This window comes from Solea senegalensis, unplaced genomic scaffold (genome assembly GCF_019176455.1).
Source record: "Solea senegalensis isolate Sse05_10M unplaced genomic scaffold, IFAPA_SoseM_1 scf7180000015318, whole genome shotgun sequence".
In the NCBI taxonomy this organism is placed as follows: Eukaryota; Metazoa; Chordata; class Actinopteri; order Pleuronectiformes; family Soleidae; genus Solea; species Solea senegalensis.
In genome coordinates this window covers 65,336-77,372 of record NW_025321292.1, presented here as the reverse complement: position 1 = coordinate 77,372, position 12,037 = coordinate 65,336, and the positions used below count along the sequence as shown (strand labels likewise).

The window sequence follows — 12,037 nt, the reverse complement described above, 5'->3', positions numbered from 1 at the left end:
TTGTGACAAAATGGAATTTAACACACCCAGTCACAGCTCCATTCAGCTGATTATCAGTGTAAAGGTTGTGTTGTTGGAGTGGGAGAAAAGGTTCAGATGCTTCCGTGAACTGCATTGTTTCTTGGCAAAATAATGTTTTTCTGGTGAGTCTGTTTTGTCGCTACATGCGGCATAAAATTAAATTTAGGTGCACTCCTTGAACAGTGATCAAAATTTAAAACCACACACACAGACACACACATACCAGTTACCTCATTGTCACTTTTCTTTTTTGCGGGGTGGGTGGGGGGGTATTATAATATTTCGTTACCCACGTGATTCATTACTCACTATCAAATACATTAAATATAATATGTAAAAATGTTGTTTATATATGTAGGTTAGTAAAAAACGTATCCGCAAATATTTACTTCTCCATGAGATCGTTGCTTTAACACAACGTTCCCATAAATTAATGGTACCTTCCACTACCCCGGAAGTACCGGCGACAGACAGCCGTAAACCCGGCGCAGAAGCAGGTGGAAGTGATTTCGCAGGCGGTGAAAATAAGAATCGCACTAAAGTAAGTGTTTTAACAATTAGTTCGACTTGTTCCAGAGTCGATTATTAAAACGAAAAGTAGTTTTTATCATTGACCGAGTGAGGACTGTGGATATGCCGAGCAGTTGTTGACATATTAGCTAACGTTAGCAGCCTAGCTCTGACCGTAGACCCGCCGATCTAACAAACAAAAGAAGAGTCCCCGCAGTGAAGACTGCTAAACTAATCTAACAACCCACGTTTTATCTTTCAATTTAAATTAACGTGCCTAACTCCCTACCAATAGATGGAAGATATGCTCATTAATGCTATGTTCGTCATGCTAACCTGGTTAACGGTGACATTATTGGTATGTAATCGTTGACGGTAACTAGCTTTATAAATAACCAGGCGACTTTCACCTATTTACTGTTTATGTATTATGTTGTATTATATTTTAGTTTTAATGCGTGAACGTGATGGTGTTTTTTTTTGGCTGAATTTGTATGTGGTTGTTCATTTACATGATCCGTTTTAACAGTGGCGTAGTTGTAATCTTCCAAACTACTCATGGGCGTGTCACGATTACAATATGGGGACCATGGAGAATGAAATGGGAAAATGTATTTTAAGGTTAGATAGTCCAGTTGGATCTCTGGATATGGATGTGACCCGACAGAGTGGTTCAAATAACCAAGTCTGTTTGGTATGAAACTCTCTCTCCTGTGGCAGTGTATGTGATTGTTGGCTCCTCCTGCAGGATGTCTGTGTAGTTTGTGTCCTTCACATCATAATTCACCAAATGTTTTTGAAGCAGTTGCCAAATGAGCTTGTAAGTCTTCAATAAATCTACAAGCCTTATTTGTACTTGCTCAATGATCTCCTGCATTTGCAGTGGCATTCAACAATTTTCAGATTTTTTTTTATATATACGTTTTGAAGGAAATGGACACACACACTAAGTTAGGTCTTGCTCATGTGTTAGGGACCCTTCTTTGACTTGACATGTTAAGAAATAACTCACTCTCTTATGTCTCTACAGACACACTAACAGAAACACTGGACAAGCTCGTAAGTTGTTGTGTTAATTTTTGAACATAATCAAATTCAGAAACTTATCTCCAGCATAAATATACTTTATGTGTGCACTACGTTGATGTCTTAATGCCTTATCAAGCCCTTGCCTTTTTTTCTAGAATATCTTAGAGCTGAATGGAGGCAGGCATAAATACACAGGTATGACCTGCATTTATATTTTTTGTGTATATTTATTATTATATTTATGATGCTACCAGTGTTTTTCTTAACATGGCAACTCTGAGGAAGAGCCCTGTGCTAAAAATATTACTATATCAAATAAAATACTGGGAGATTACTTTATTTGCAAATCCTTTTCAAAGCTTTTTTATTTTGCGCCTTTAAAAAATGCACTGAACGTGTGTTTTCCAGTACTTTCATCATCATGTCATTAAGCAGATGATTAATTTTTGGTTTAACAACGTGTGATTTGTAAAATAAATGTTTTTTCCCTGTGCAGCCCAGCTAGTGAAGCCCGTTAAAGGTTCAGTGATGCCTGTGAAAAAGAAGAGAAAACTCCCCGATGCAGATGATCATGAGCAGAAGTGTAAAATTACAAGGTAAGCACACACACATATATACACATTCACTCGCTGTATTTGTCCTCCATGTTTGTCAGTTGTTTTGTAGTGTACAGCTCAGTTTAGCTCCTGGATGGCTCTTTGCAGCACATGAGTCCAACTCCTAATGACTGGCTTATGAGTCATAAGCTCTTTGCTGGAGTGGACAGCTTGGGGTTGAACCTGCAGTGTCTTGAAAAAGGACTGGCCGTATTGCGTTTCATCTGGCAGTAGATTCGCAGAACCCCTCACCTTCTCATTTTCCTCTGCAATGTGTTTGTGTGTTGGGGAAGTAAGGAGAAGAGTCCAAGTCCAGGCAAACACGTCTTCTGGTTTGGGTTTATTGGTTTCACCTATTTTTGGACATGGAAACATACATTACCTCTTGGGAGGACTGGATAGCTCTGTAGGTAGAGCTGGTTCCTCTGTAGCTGCAGCCCTTTGCTGCATCATTACCCTCTTGTCTGTAAAAGAGTTCTGTTTTGTTTGTTTTTCAATTATTTTAAAACTACCTTTCCTGTATTTTATAAAGTGAATGGAACACAATGAAAATATCATCGTATGGTCATTAGTGTTTTATGATCATTAGTGTTATTAAAACAGCAAACCTTCCCTCGTTCGGAGGATAAAGCAGGAGATGATGAATCAAAAACCAGAAATTTAATGGTGGTTTTTCCACAGTACTGTGTGTGCTACCAAATGTTTGCGCTTAACTAATTAAAACATTTAAAATGCCATGCCATTTAAAATGATGTTTGGATTGGTTTTAATGTGCCCTTATATAGTGACTTTCTTCATCTAAGTGCATTTAAAACTGTTGGATATTTTGTTGCAGTTTCGCTCGACCTCAGATCCGTGGTGCGAGGCCGATCAGTGGTGAGAAAGTTTTCTCCAGTAAGAAGTGCCTAGCCTGGTTCCACGAGTACGCAGGCATTGACAAGATTGTCGGTCCAGAGGCCATGGAGAAATTCTGTGAAGACATTGGTGTAAAACCAGAGAATGTGAGTGGCTGCACGTACTGAACTAGTCCAAGGGATACTCCAAAATCAAAAAATTGTAATTTCCAAAATCTTGAAATGAAGTATTGTAATGTTTTGAGATCATTGTTTAAAGTTGTAAACTATAACTAACAAATTTGACTTGAGCAATAAAGTATAATGCTAACATGATGAAACTCTTTCTTTCAGATTATCATGTTAGTCTTAGCGTGGCATCTAGAAGCAGCAAGTATGGGTTTCTTCACCAAAGAAGAATGGCTCAGGGGAATGACAGTATTACAGTAAGCTCATTTAATTTGGATGAAAAAATAATTGGAAAAGATACTTTGTCGTGTTCTAATCTTCCACATTCAGGTCATAGATGTGTTGTACAAACTGCTAAGCTGTTTCTTCTCCCACCTGCAGGTGTGACAGCACAGAGCGGTTACGGAGCAAACTGGATTACTTGCGTGGTGAACTCAACGACTCTGTGGTCTTCAAAAATGTCTACAGATACGCCTTCGACTTTTCCAGAGTAAGTTTGCTTTCTTCTTTTTTTTCCTTCATGTGTTTGTATAAAGAGCAGTTGAAAACACTGGCTGACCATACAGTGGCTTAGTCTGTTGCCCTCTCTGCAGTGATGGACAGGTACAGAACCCCATGACATCACTGCTGGCTCTGGTTTTAGTCCACTGTTGATGTTGAGTGTGTCATAAGAGAAGAAACAAGGTTGCTGTCAATTTGAACCTGAGATGTCAATGAAAACTTTTTACAGCCTGTGGTAAAGTTTCTCAGCTGGAACTTGTCCATCACTTTGTTTGTAGTATTGTTTTTCTGCTTTTTATTTGTTGACCGTTGCCAACGCAACAACCAACAAAGTAAAAGCAGAGCCTCTGTTGTTAAATCCTGTCTGGTCATATTATTAACAAACGGCTGTGCTGTGTTTTGATGTCTGCTTTAAGACTCAATCTCATGCTGACCATTACATCTGCTATTAACCTGTGTTTCCATTATTGATTGAATAATCTGTATACAAAATTGAAACTTTATTTTATTAAAAAAAAAAAAAACACGTGGATTAATTGGTTATCAAAACTGGTAGTGTTACATTGAAGCAGATTATAAACTGATGTAGAGGGGTTAGTGGTATAAATTCAAGATACTACCTTTGTATAACTGTACAATTGCTTTAAAATAGAAATATTTGTTATTAGTGGCTCAAGAATGAGCCTCTTTCTCAAGCAAGTGCCTTGCTTTAAGGAAGCCCAAATGGACAAACCAGCAGAGCATGTTTTTTAAAGTAGAAGCTTACTATGAAAACCACGATGAAAGACATTTGTTTCTTGTATACATAAGCCTCTGTTGTTCCCTGATGTGCTGGGGAAAGTTAAGTGCGAGAGAAGGATTCCTTCTTTGTCGCAGTCTCACCACGAGATATGACATATACCTTTAATTATTATGGACCTGCTTACTTACAGTACTTTTCAGTTAAATCTATACTCTAGTTTACTCTATACACTGAAGGAATAAAATGAAATTGTAAGGACTAATATTTGGTTTGTTCATGAGACATTTGTCTTGGTGACTTTGTCTTGTGATCAGGATAAGGACCAGAGGAGTTTGGACATGGATACGGCTAAGTCCATGCTGGCTTTACTGCTGGGCAGAACGTGGTCTCTCTTCCCAGTCTTTCATCAATTCCTGGAGGTAAAATATTTTGTTCTTGTTTGGACAAACCAAAGCAAAGTTATCTTCTCCCCTCTGTTTCTGTTTCTGCCTCACTGCCTCCCCCTATATGTTTTGTCTCCCCCCACAGCAGTCCAAGTACAAGGGGATGAATAAGGACCAGTGGTACAACGTTCTGGAGTTCAGCAGAACCATCACAACAGACCTCAGTAACTACGATGAAGACGGAGCTTGTGAGTATGAGTGCTGTTCTGACCACAGGTCATGGATGAGATGGCTGATGTGGATCAATACACAATAAATAAAGTATTCAAGCTGCTCAGTCACTCCAGGAACTGAGTTTACACCTCCTGACAAGCGGGTGGAGCTCGAAGCTCAGTGACTAAACCTACATTCATACTATACATGTTACACTTTATACATGTCAATGATGGATTCAAGCTATTGTAAAAAGGACATCTGTGGTTTACATGAGGTTTGCACACAAATTAACCTTCGTGCTGATGAGACAAGAAGGTTATGAAAGCGTGTACTGGTGACACGAGCATGGACTAAGAAAGCAGACCGTAGCTGAAGTTTGGCACCTTGAAAACAAATGACATTACTACATACCCATATACACTGATGTTCACCTGAAGAAGTGGTTTAGGTTATTCACACATCACAAGCCCAGCCTGTTTTCTGTGAACTGTGCTGTTATGGTGGACGCCTCTCTCTTTTTTGTGAAGAGTGCTTTAAGAGCCATTAGATGTTTTGGTATTTAGATATTGATTTGATGGTGATAGTGTTTAAGTTGATAATTGTTTTCATTAAATTACATTTCTAGGGTAGGCCTGTTTTCCAGAGTGAGAGTGGATTGTTGCCAATTTTTAAAAGTGCCTTTTAAGTAAAAATACAAGTTATTTCATAGCTTAATGTATTATAATAATGTCTCAGCTGTATCAAATGATGCTGATGAATCAGATTACAATCAGAGTAAATGTCAGTGATTGTGAAAGATGAAAGACAAAATGGAAGAAAATAAATGCTGATCACCAAAGACGTATTTTCTGAATCACAAACGACTCGAGTTAGGTTTTTACAAATTTCTTTTAATTTCATATAGTTTCTTTTTTTTATATAATAAAACTGATTGTAACGTACTGTCCATCTTTCCTTGTTGTCCGTCTACAGGGCCAGTGCTGCTGGACGAGTTTGTGGAATGGCTAAAAACGCGGTCGGCATTTGAGCAGAGAACGTCACAACACCAGACATGAGAAGGAAGGAGAGAAAAAGGGAAAATGACGCTCACACACACGGACTACAGACCCATCCCATCAGACATCATTTCTATGCATCTGAGCACGTCGGCCAACTGTTGTCAGGAGGCCTTTCTCTCACCAACTGGAATTTATTTTTAAGAAATTGTTTTAATTTGCAGTTAAGAATCACAAAGAGAGGAAGTGTTTCTGGGGGGAAAAAGGAAATTGAAAAAAAAGGACTGAGAGAAAGACGGAGCTCTTGAATCTGTTGTCTTGATAATTACCCCCCCACCCCACCCATTTTGTGTATTGTTTATTGATGTTTCACAGTAATAATAAAGAAAAATTGAAATGTAACGAGCTGTTTCTTAATTACTACTTTGGACTGAAGATGTTGACGGGCAAAAACAGACACACAGCTAATGGACATCCTGGATAGGACAAGAGTCTCAGACCTTTGAGTATACGCTTGGTAATACTTGGTTTTTGGTTGTGAAAATGTCTCTGGTCTGTGGCTGAAGACAAAACTGACACGACATGTTTATTTTCTAGTGTCTCTGTTATATCTCCATGTGGAAGTGCAGCCTCCCTTCTCCATCCTCCCTCTCTGTCTCCCCCCTGTCCAGTGGCCCAGCTGAGGCAGCAGCCATGATTGTGTTGAGGCGTGTCAGAGAGAGCGAGCGCTGCTTCAGTCTAGGGGCCGGGGCTGGATCATCAGAGGAGGGGTCTGGGAGGTGGGAGTATCTCTGGCCTTCTTCGTCATACTGGTACAAGCGTATGACGCGGCTGCGACGGGCTGAACCAGGAGACGAAGATGATCCTCTTCCTTTCATGACATCATGTTTAGTCCCCGTCTCTTCATCATCCACGTCTGATGATTGTCTGCCCTTTTCACCAACATCTTCCTCCTTATAAGCTCTCACTTTCTCCTTGTTTCCTTCTTCCTGCTCTTTTCCTCTGTTCTCTTCGCCATCCTCCCTTCTCCTCACCTGCTCGTTTGCCACCTCTTCCTCCTGTCTAAACACCCTGCTCTCTCCATCCTCACTGTGCCTTTCCTCTTCTGTTTCAGTTTCACTCCCTCCATCATCCTTTAGTAGATTGAAACCCAGCGTCTCTCTTTCTTTCTGCACATCCTCCTCTTCACACCATTTGTGAATTTGCTCCAGTTGTCTTCCTCCCTCCTCCTGTTCCCACTCCTTCATCTCGTCCATGCCCTTTCCATCCTCACTGTCTCTCTCCTCTTTTCTTTCAGTTTGACTCCGTCCATCATCTTCTAATGGATAGAAGCCCCTGAGATCTCTGTCCTCCTCTTCACACCCTTTTTGATTTTCCCTCAGACTTTGTCTTCCTCTTAATTCCTCCTCTTTCTTCTTCCTCTTCTCCTCCTCATAGTCACATCCCTCCAGATAGGCTGGTGTTTCCTGTTCCTCGTCTCGTTTAAGCCTGAAGCTTCTCCGAGGTTTATCAGGGGGATTTGAGGATGTTGACGAAGTCGTCGTGGTTACATCATTCTGTTCCTGTCCCTTTGCAAAGGTCTTGTTGTCGTATGTGGGTGCCATGGAGACCTCAGAGTCGTGGTCTGGTGTGCCCAATTGGCATTGTTGTCGCCGAGTTGATCGCACCTTAGCAGTGAATGCCCTAAAACACCTGAGTGAAGAGGTTTTTACTGTTATTCACACAATGTTTACTAATAATCAACAAATGACACAAACATTAACTTTGCCTAGAATTAATACAAAATTTTTTTTAGATGCTTTATATTTTTATTATAATTCCCTGCAGCAAATGAGGATTTTTTCCAAACATTAAAGGAGTAGTCTCTCTAATTTAGAAGGACTACAGGGTATTTGTTATAAGAAAAGTTTAGGATGAGCCCTTCATGTTCCTTAGGAATGGTTCCTCTTCATGGAGTCTGCCAGGTTTGTGTGCAAAAGCATATACAACTTTTCCCAGTGACACCACTAAAGGCTACTTGTTGTGAGCCATTAAAAGTTTTAGTTTTTTTTTTTTTTAAAGTGTGACCTCATGAGGACCTAACACATAAGCAGCAGTGACTGGGACTTTGGAAGAGACAGTTTCCAGTCAGGAAAAGGCTGTCTTGACTGGCAAACATTGTCTTGAGATTTTATTTTCTGCTGGGGATTAATTAGATTGTAATTTGCCTTCTATGCCTTCTATTTGCTTCTAAATGTCACTTTTCTGTCTTTGCTTTCATTACATTCCTCACCTGAGAACATGAGTTCTGGTCAGTGCTCCGGTACTGAATCCCACCACAAAGGTGAGCAGCACTGATGCTGCCACAGCTCCTGCAAACTGCTGCTCTGTAACAACTGTCTCCTCCTCCTCAGCATCTCTCCTGACCCTGAGCTGGTGACAGCTGCTGCTGCTGCTGCTCTGCTCATATTCATCATAGTCTTGGTTTTGTTGACTTTCAGACATGATATGGAGCTCATATGGCCACAGTGTGGCACCCTCGCTGTGCTGCAGGAGGCAGTAGTACAGGCCACTGTGGAAGTCACTGCTGTTGGGGACGACCAGGCTTCCGTCCTGGCGCATGAAGACTGGGTCCAGTTCACTCTGGAAACCTGGAGTCTGCAGTTCTCCAAATGGAGTGTGCCAGTACTGGACCAGGCCTACACATGAGAAAGAGTACATACCAGAGATCAGAGCTTCTTGTTTTATTCTTATCCAAGGACTTGCTACAAGATTAATAAATGATATATATCATTCTCTGTAAATGTCTTTCTGTCTCCCCTTTTCACCAACTTCTTCTTCCTTCTCCATCCTCCCTTCTCCTTTCCTCCTGCTCATCTGCCTTAGAGGGACTGCAGGATTCACACCTTCATCTCCTCCCTGCTTCGTCTTCCCTCCTCTTTCATCTTCTTCTTGCTCTCCTCCTCCTCATAGCCACAAATATTATAGATGTGCATATCATTTTTACTATTTTTACTATTTTATTGGATGAACCTAGAATGCTTTCTAGGATGTGGAAATGTGAGAACCACTTCTGCGTGTACAGCTGTTGTACAAAGAATGTTGTAATAATTTACACATTACACATTTTTCATGGAATTTGTTGACAACAGAGGACATGAAGTGGAGAAGTGACTGTGACTGACCACTCTGTTCTGATCACTGACCTCTGTTCTTTCCATCTCCACAGTATAGAGTCAGCTCCACCTCTGCATGACCTTTGACCCTGCAGGTTGGTGCAACAGTGAGGAGACTCTCTGAAGCAGCCAGAAGAGCAGTGAACGTTAACCAGCTGCTTAACATTTCGGACAGATGATGAGCTCCACTCTGGATCCTGGAGGCGCAAACACGCGCAAACGTGTTGATATAAAATCTCATATAATTTCGTATAATGTGCTTACATTCTATATCGAGGTAGATTTCCAAGGTGTAACATTTTACATAACAGTACAGAAACAGCATAGTCATAGTATGTTAATATTTCTATAAAAGGTAAATGATTAAAGTAATACTCAGGTAATAGCTTGGTAATGACATTTACTTTTAGTGTAATACCTTCACATGAAAATAATATACATTTTTCATTGTTATTACCAAGCTACTAGTTAGTGAATACCATGATTGTACTTCCCCATTTCAAAATGATTACCATACAAGTATCATGTGATCTGTCAGGAAATAAACTCCTAAACTTAACAGTGCAGGTTTATGCTTTAACCATGTGGTTTGCACTTTCAAAGCACACCCTGTCATAATGTACCACAGTAAACATGAGTGACAGCAAACAGTCCAGGATGCAAACGACATATGAATCTTTGTGGATTTATTGATTTGTAATGGGACAGTGCATATTAATGACGATATAAATGTAAATATGCAAGATTAGAGCCAAAGCTATAATTTACATCCTCAGTCCCTCGGCAGACAACATAACACAATGTAACAATAACGTTAAAGTTAAAGTGTAGAGTAATTAGAGACAATGTTAAAAATGTAAGTGCAGAATAAAAAAGAGATAAAGTTAAAGGAGAGTAAAGTGCAGAGTAGTAGGAGACAAAGTCCAACAGTGACCAAGATGTTAAAGTGCATTAGTGATCATTTGTGATAATGTGTCAAACGTCGAAGTCTGTGATATTTACCTGCGACAGGTGAACGCAGCCTTGTTCTCCTTTTCATGTGTGAACTAACATGTTAGATGGACGTGTCAGTGCCTATGTTACTGTCTCTTCTGGCAAAGTGTAAAGTGCAGCTCCTCACATGACACTGTGGATGTCTTCTCCTGTGATGATGTTAAAGATTAATAGCATCACAGAGACAGAGGCGTTGTTTCATAGTCACTGGGTTTTTAGCATGTGCACCATAAGTCAGTACAGAACTTCTCAGCCAGGCTGCAAATTCACAAAATGATCCCTGCTTCACCTGTCACTATACAAAAACATGGATCAGACAGACAGAAAGTTCACAGACTTACTATAAATATCTCTTTCAGAGATAAACACAGTGGTGATATTATATTTCTTCACTAATTTTAAAAGTAAAATTGACAGTTGGATCTGTAGATGATTTACACCTGCTGGGGGTGCTAGAGGACAAGTCAGAAGATCAGATATAGTCATCAGGGTTCATCTTCTCGGACCATGAATGTCTCCAGCAGTATTTCAGTATTTCAGAGTCTGAACCCTCCGCGAGCTACTCTGATTATATACACACACAGTGGCCACTGTGTTAGATACACAGGCACCTAATGATTTGTGAGGACTGAGCAATGGCAGCTGTGTTGCGGAGATTTGAATATTAGGTGAGCCGACCAAGGATGGAGTTAGAGTCAGAGATGAGTTAAGTTGAAAAGCTTTATTGAAAGCAGCTCAGATCTGAGACTGAGACAATGCCAAACATGAACACGTAGACGTTAATAGTTGGGCATCCTCTGTCAGTCTGCCTGTGAATCCCAGAGTTACGATTTTTTTGGAGGCCTTTCTCTGCTGATACCGTGAGCTGAACTGTGGGAGGACTGCATAGAATAGCTATCAGTCCTCTGTCCCAGTTAGGTTAGGCTCAACGAAAATATAAAGAGTGTCATCAGATGGCTGCCAGTACTACACCGAGGCCTTTGTGATTAGCATGTTGCAGGTGGCACCGTCCTGAGTAGTTTAGGTTTGTGCTTTGGAATGTGAGCTGTTCATTTTAGAGACAGCCAATTAATAATAAGTTTTTCTCTTACAAGCTGGTGTGGTCTGCAGCTGAAATGTTGTGTGTTGAGAGATGGTTTTCTTGGGTGTAACAGGTGGTTCTTTGAGTTCCTGCTACTGTTCTATCATTTGCAGTCTGGCCATTCTCCTAAAATCCAAATTATAACATAAATAAACCAGAGTAAGGAATAATGAAAAGAGAGTAAAAAAGATTTTCTGAACCTAAAACATTTTAGAATAGTGGAGTGGAGTGGAGTGGGTCAGTGGTTAAGACCCTACCTTGTGTACCAAAGACATCATGGTCGCAAGTTCGATTCCACCTCTGGCTAATTGTACTTGATTCCATTGTAAGTCGCTTTGGATAAAAGCGTCTGCTAAATGACATGTAATGTAATGTAAAGAATAGCAGCCTGTTCTGTATGTGACTTGAGGCCAGTGTAAAGACTTTAAAAGTGGTTAAAAACTCCAGCTGCAGCGCTCCAAATGAGTTTTTGAGGAATCTTGTTAGAAGAAAAGTACAATAGTCCAGATGAGACAAGGCAATCTGCCACTCACTGGATATGTTCTGCTTTTTGGACCCATTCTCTGTGATGGGTCCAAGATGGTTGTATGTGAAAATCCCAATCCCAGTTTCTGAAATGCTCAGTTTGAACTTCTGCAGGTTCAAGATATTTGTTGTACCTAACAAAGTGGCCAGTGAGTGTTTATGATAATATCAACTGTGAATTACTGTCTAAAATGGTTCATTGTACTTTAATTTATATTTTACTGAAATATGAATATTAATGAAACAGTGTGAACACCCACAGAGTTCA

General features: G+C 40.2%; 2 protein-coding genes across 3 annotated transcripts; one reads left to right on the top strand and one right to left on the bottom strand.

The window, feature by feature from the left end:
• The first annotated feature begins 478 nt into the window (after positions 1-478).
• Positions 479-6,093, top strand: dcun1d5 (DCN1, defective in cullin neddylation 1, domain containing 5 (S. cerevisiae)). Of its 2 annotated transcripts, XM_044017369.1 has the most exons (10): positions 479-562; positions 1,562-1,590; positions 1,716-1,755; positions 2,057-2,156; positions 2,992-3,157; positions 3,344-3,435; positions 3,560-3,668; positions 4,736-4,840; positions 4,950-5,052; positions 5,993-6,093. In XM_044017369.1, exons 4-10 carry the CDS (start codon positions 2,089-2,091, stop codon positions 6,073-6,075), a joined length of 726 nt encoding a protein of 241 aa, XP_043873304.1. In that variant the 5' UTR covers positions 479-562; positions 1,562-1,590; positions 1,716-1,755; positions 2,057-2,088; the 3' UTR covers positions 6,076-6,093. The 2 variants fall into 2 exon arrangements, with proteins under 2 accessions (XP_043873304.1, XP_043873305.1); XM_044017370.1 differs by lacking the exons at positions 1,562-1,590; positions 1,716-1,755.
• Positions 6,094-6,250: 157 nt separating this feature from the next.
• LOC122762168 (trichohyalin) lies at positions 6,251-10,301 on the bottom strand. Its single transcript, XM_044017367.1, has 4 exons — positions 10,173-10,301; positions 9,201-9,367; positions 8,288-8,693; positions 6,251-7,707 (listed from the first exon to the last, which is right to left on the bottom strand). The coding sequence occupies exons 2-4, from the start codon at positions 9,334-9,336 to the stop codon at positions 6,621-6,623; spliced, it is 1,629 nt and encodes a 542-aa protein (XP_043873302.1). The 5' UTR covers positions 9,337-9,367; positions 10,173-10,301; the 3' UTR covers positions 6,251-6,620.
• Positions 10,302-12,037: the final 1,736 nt, after the last annotated feature.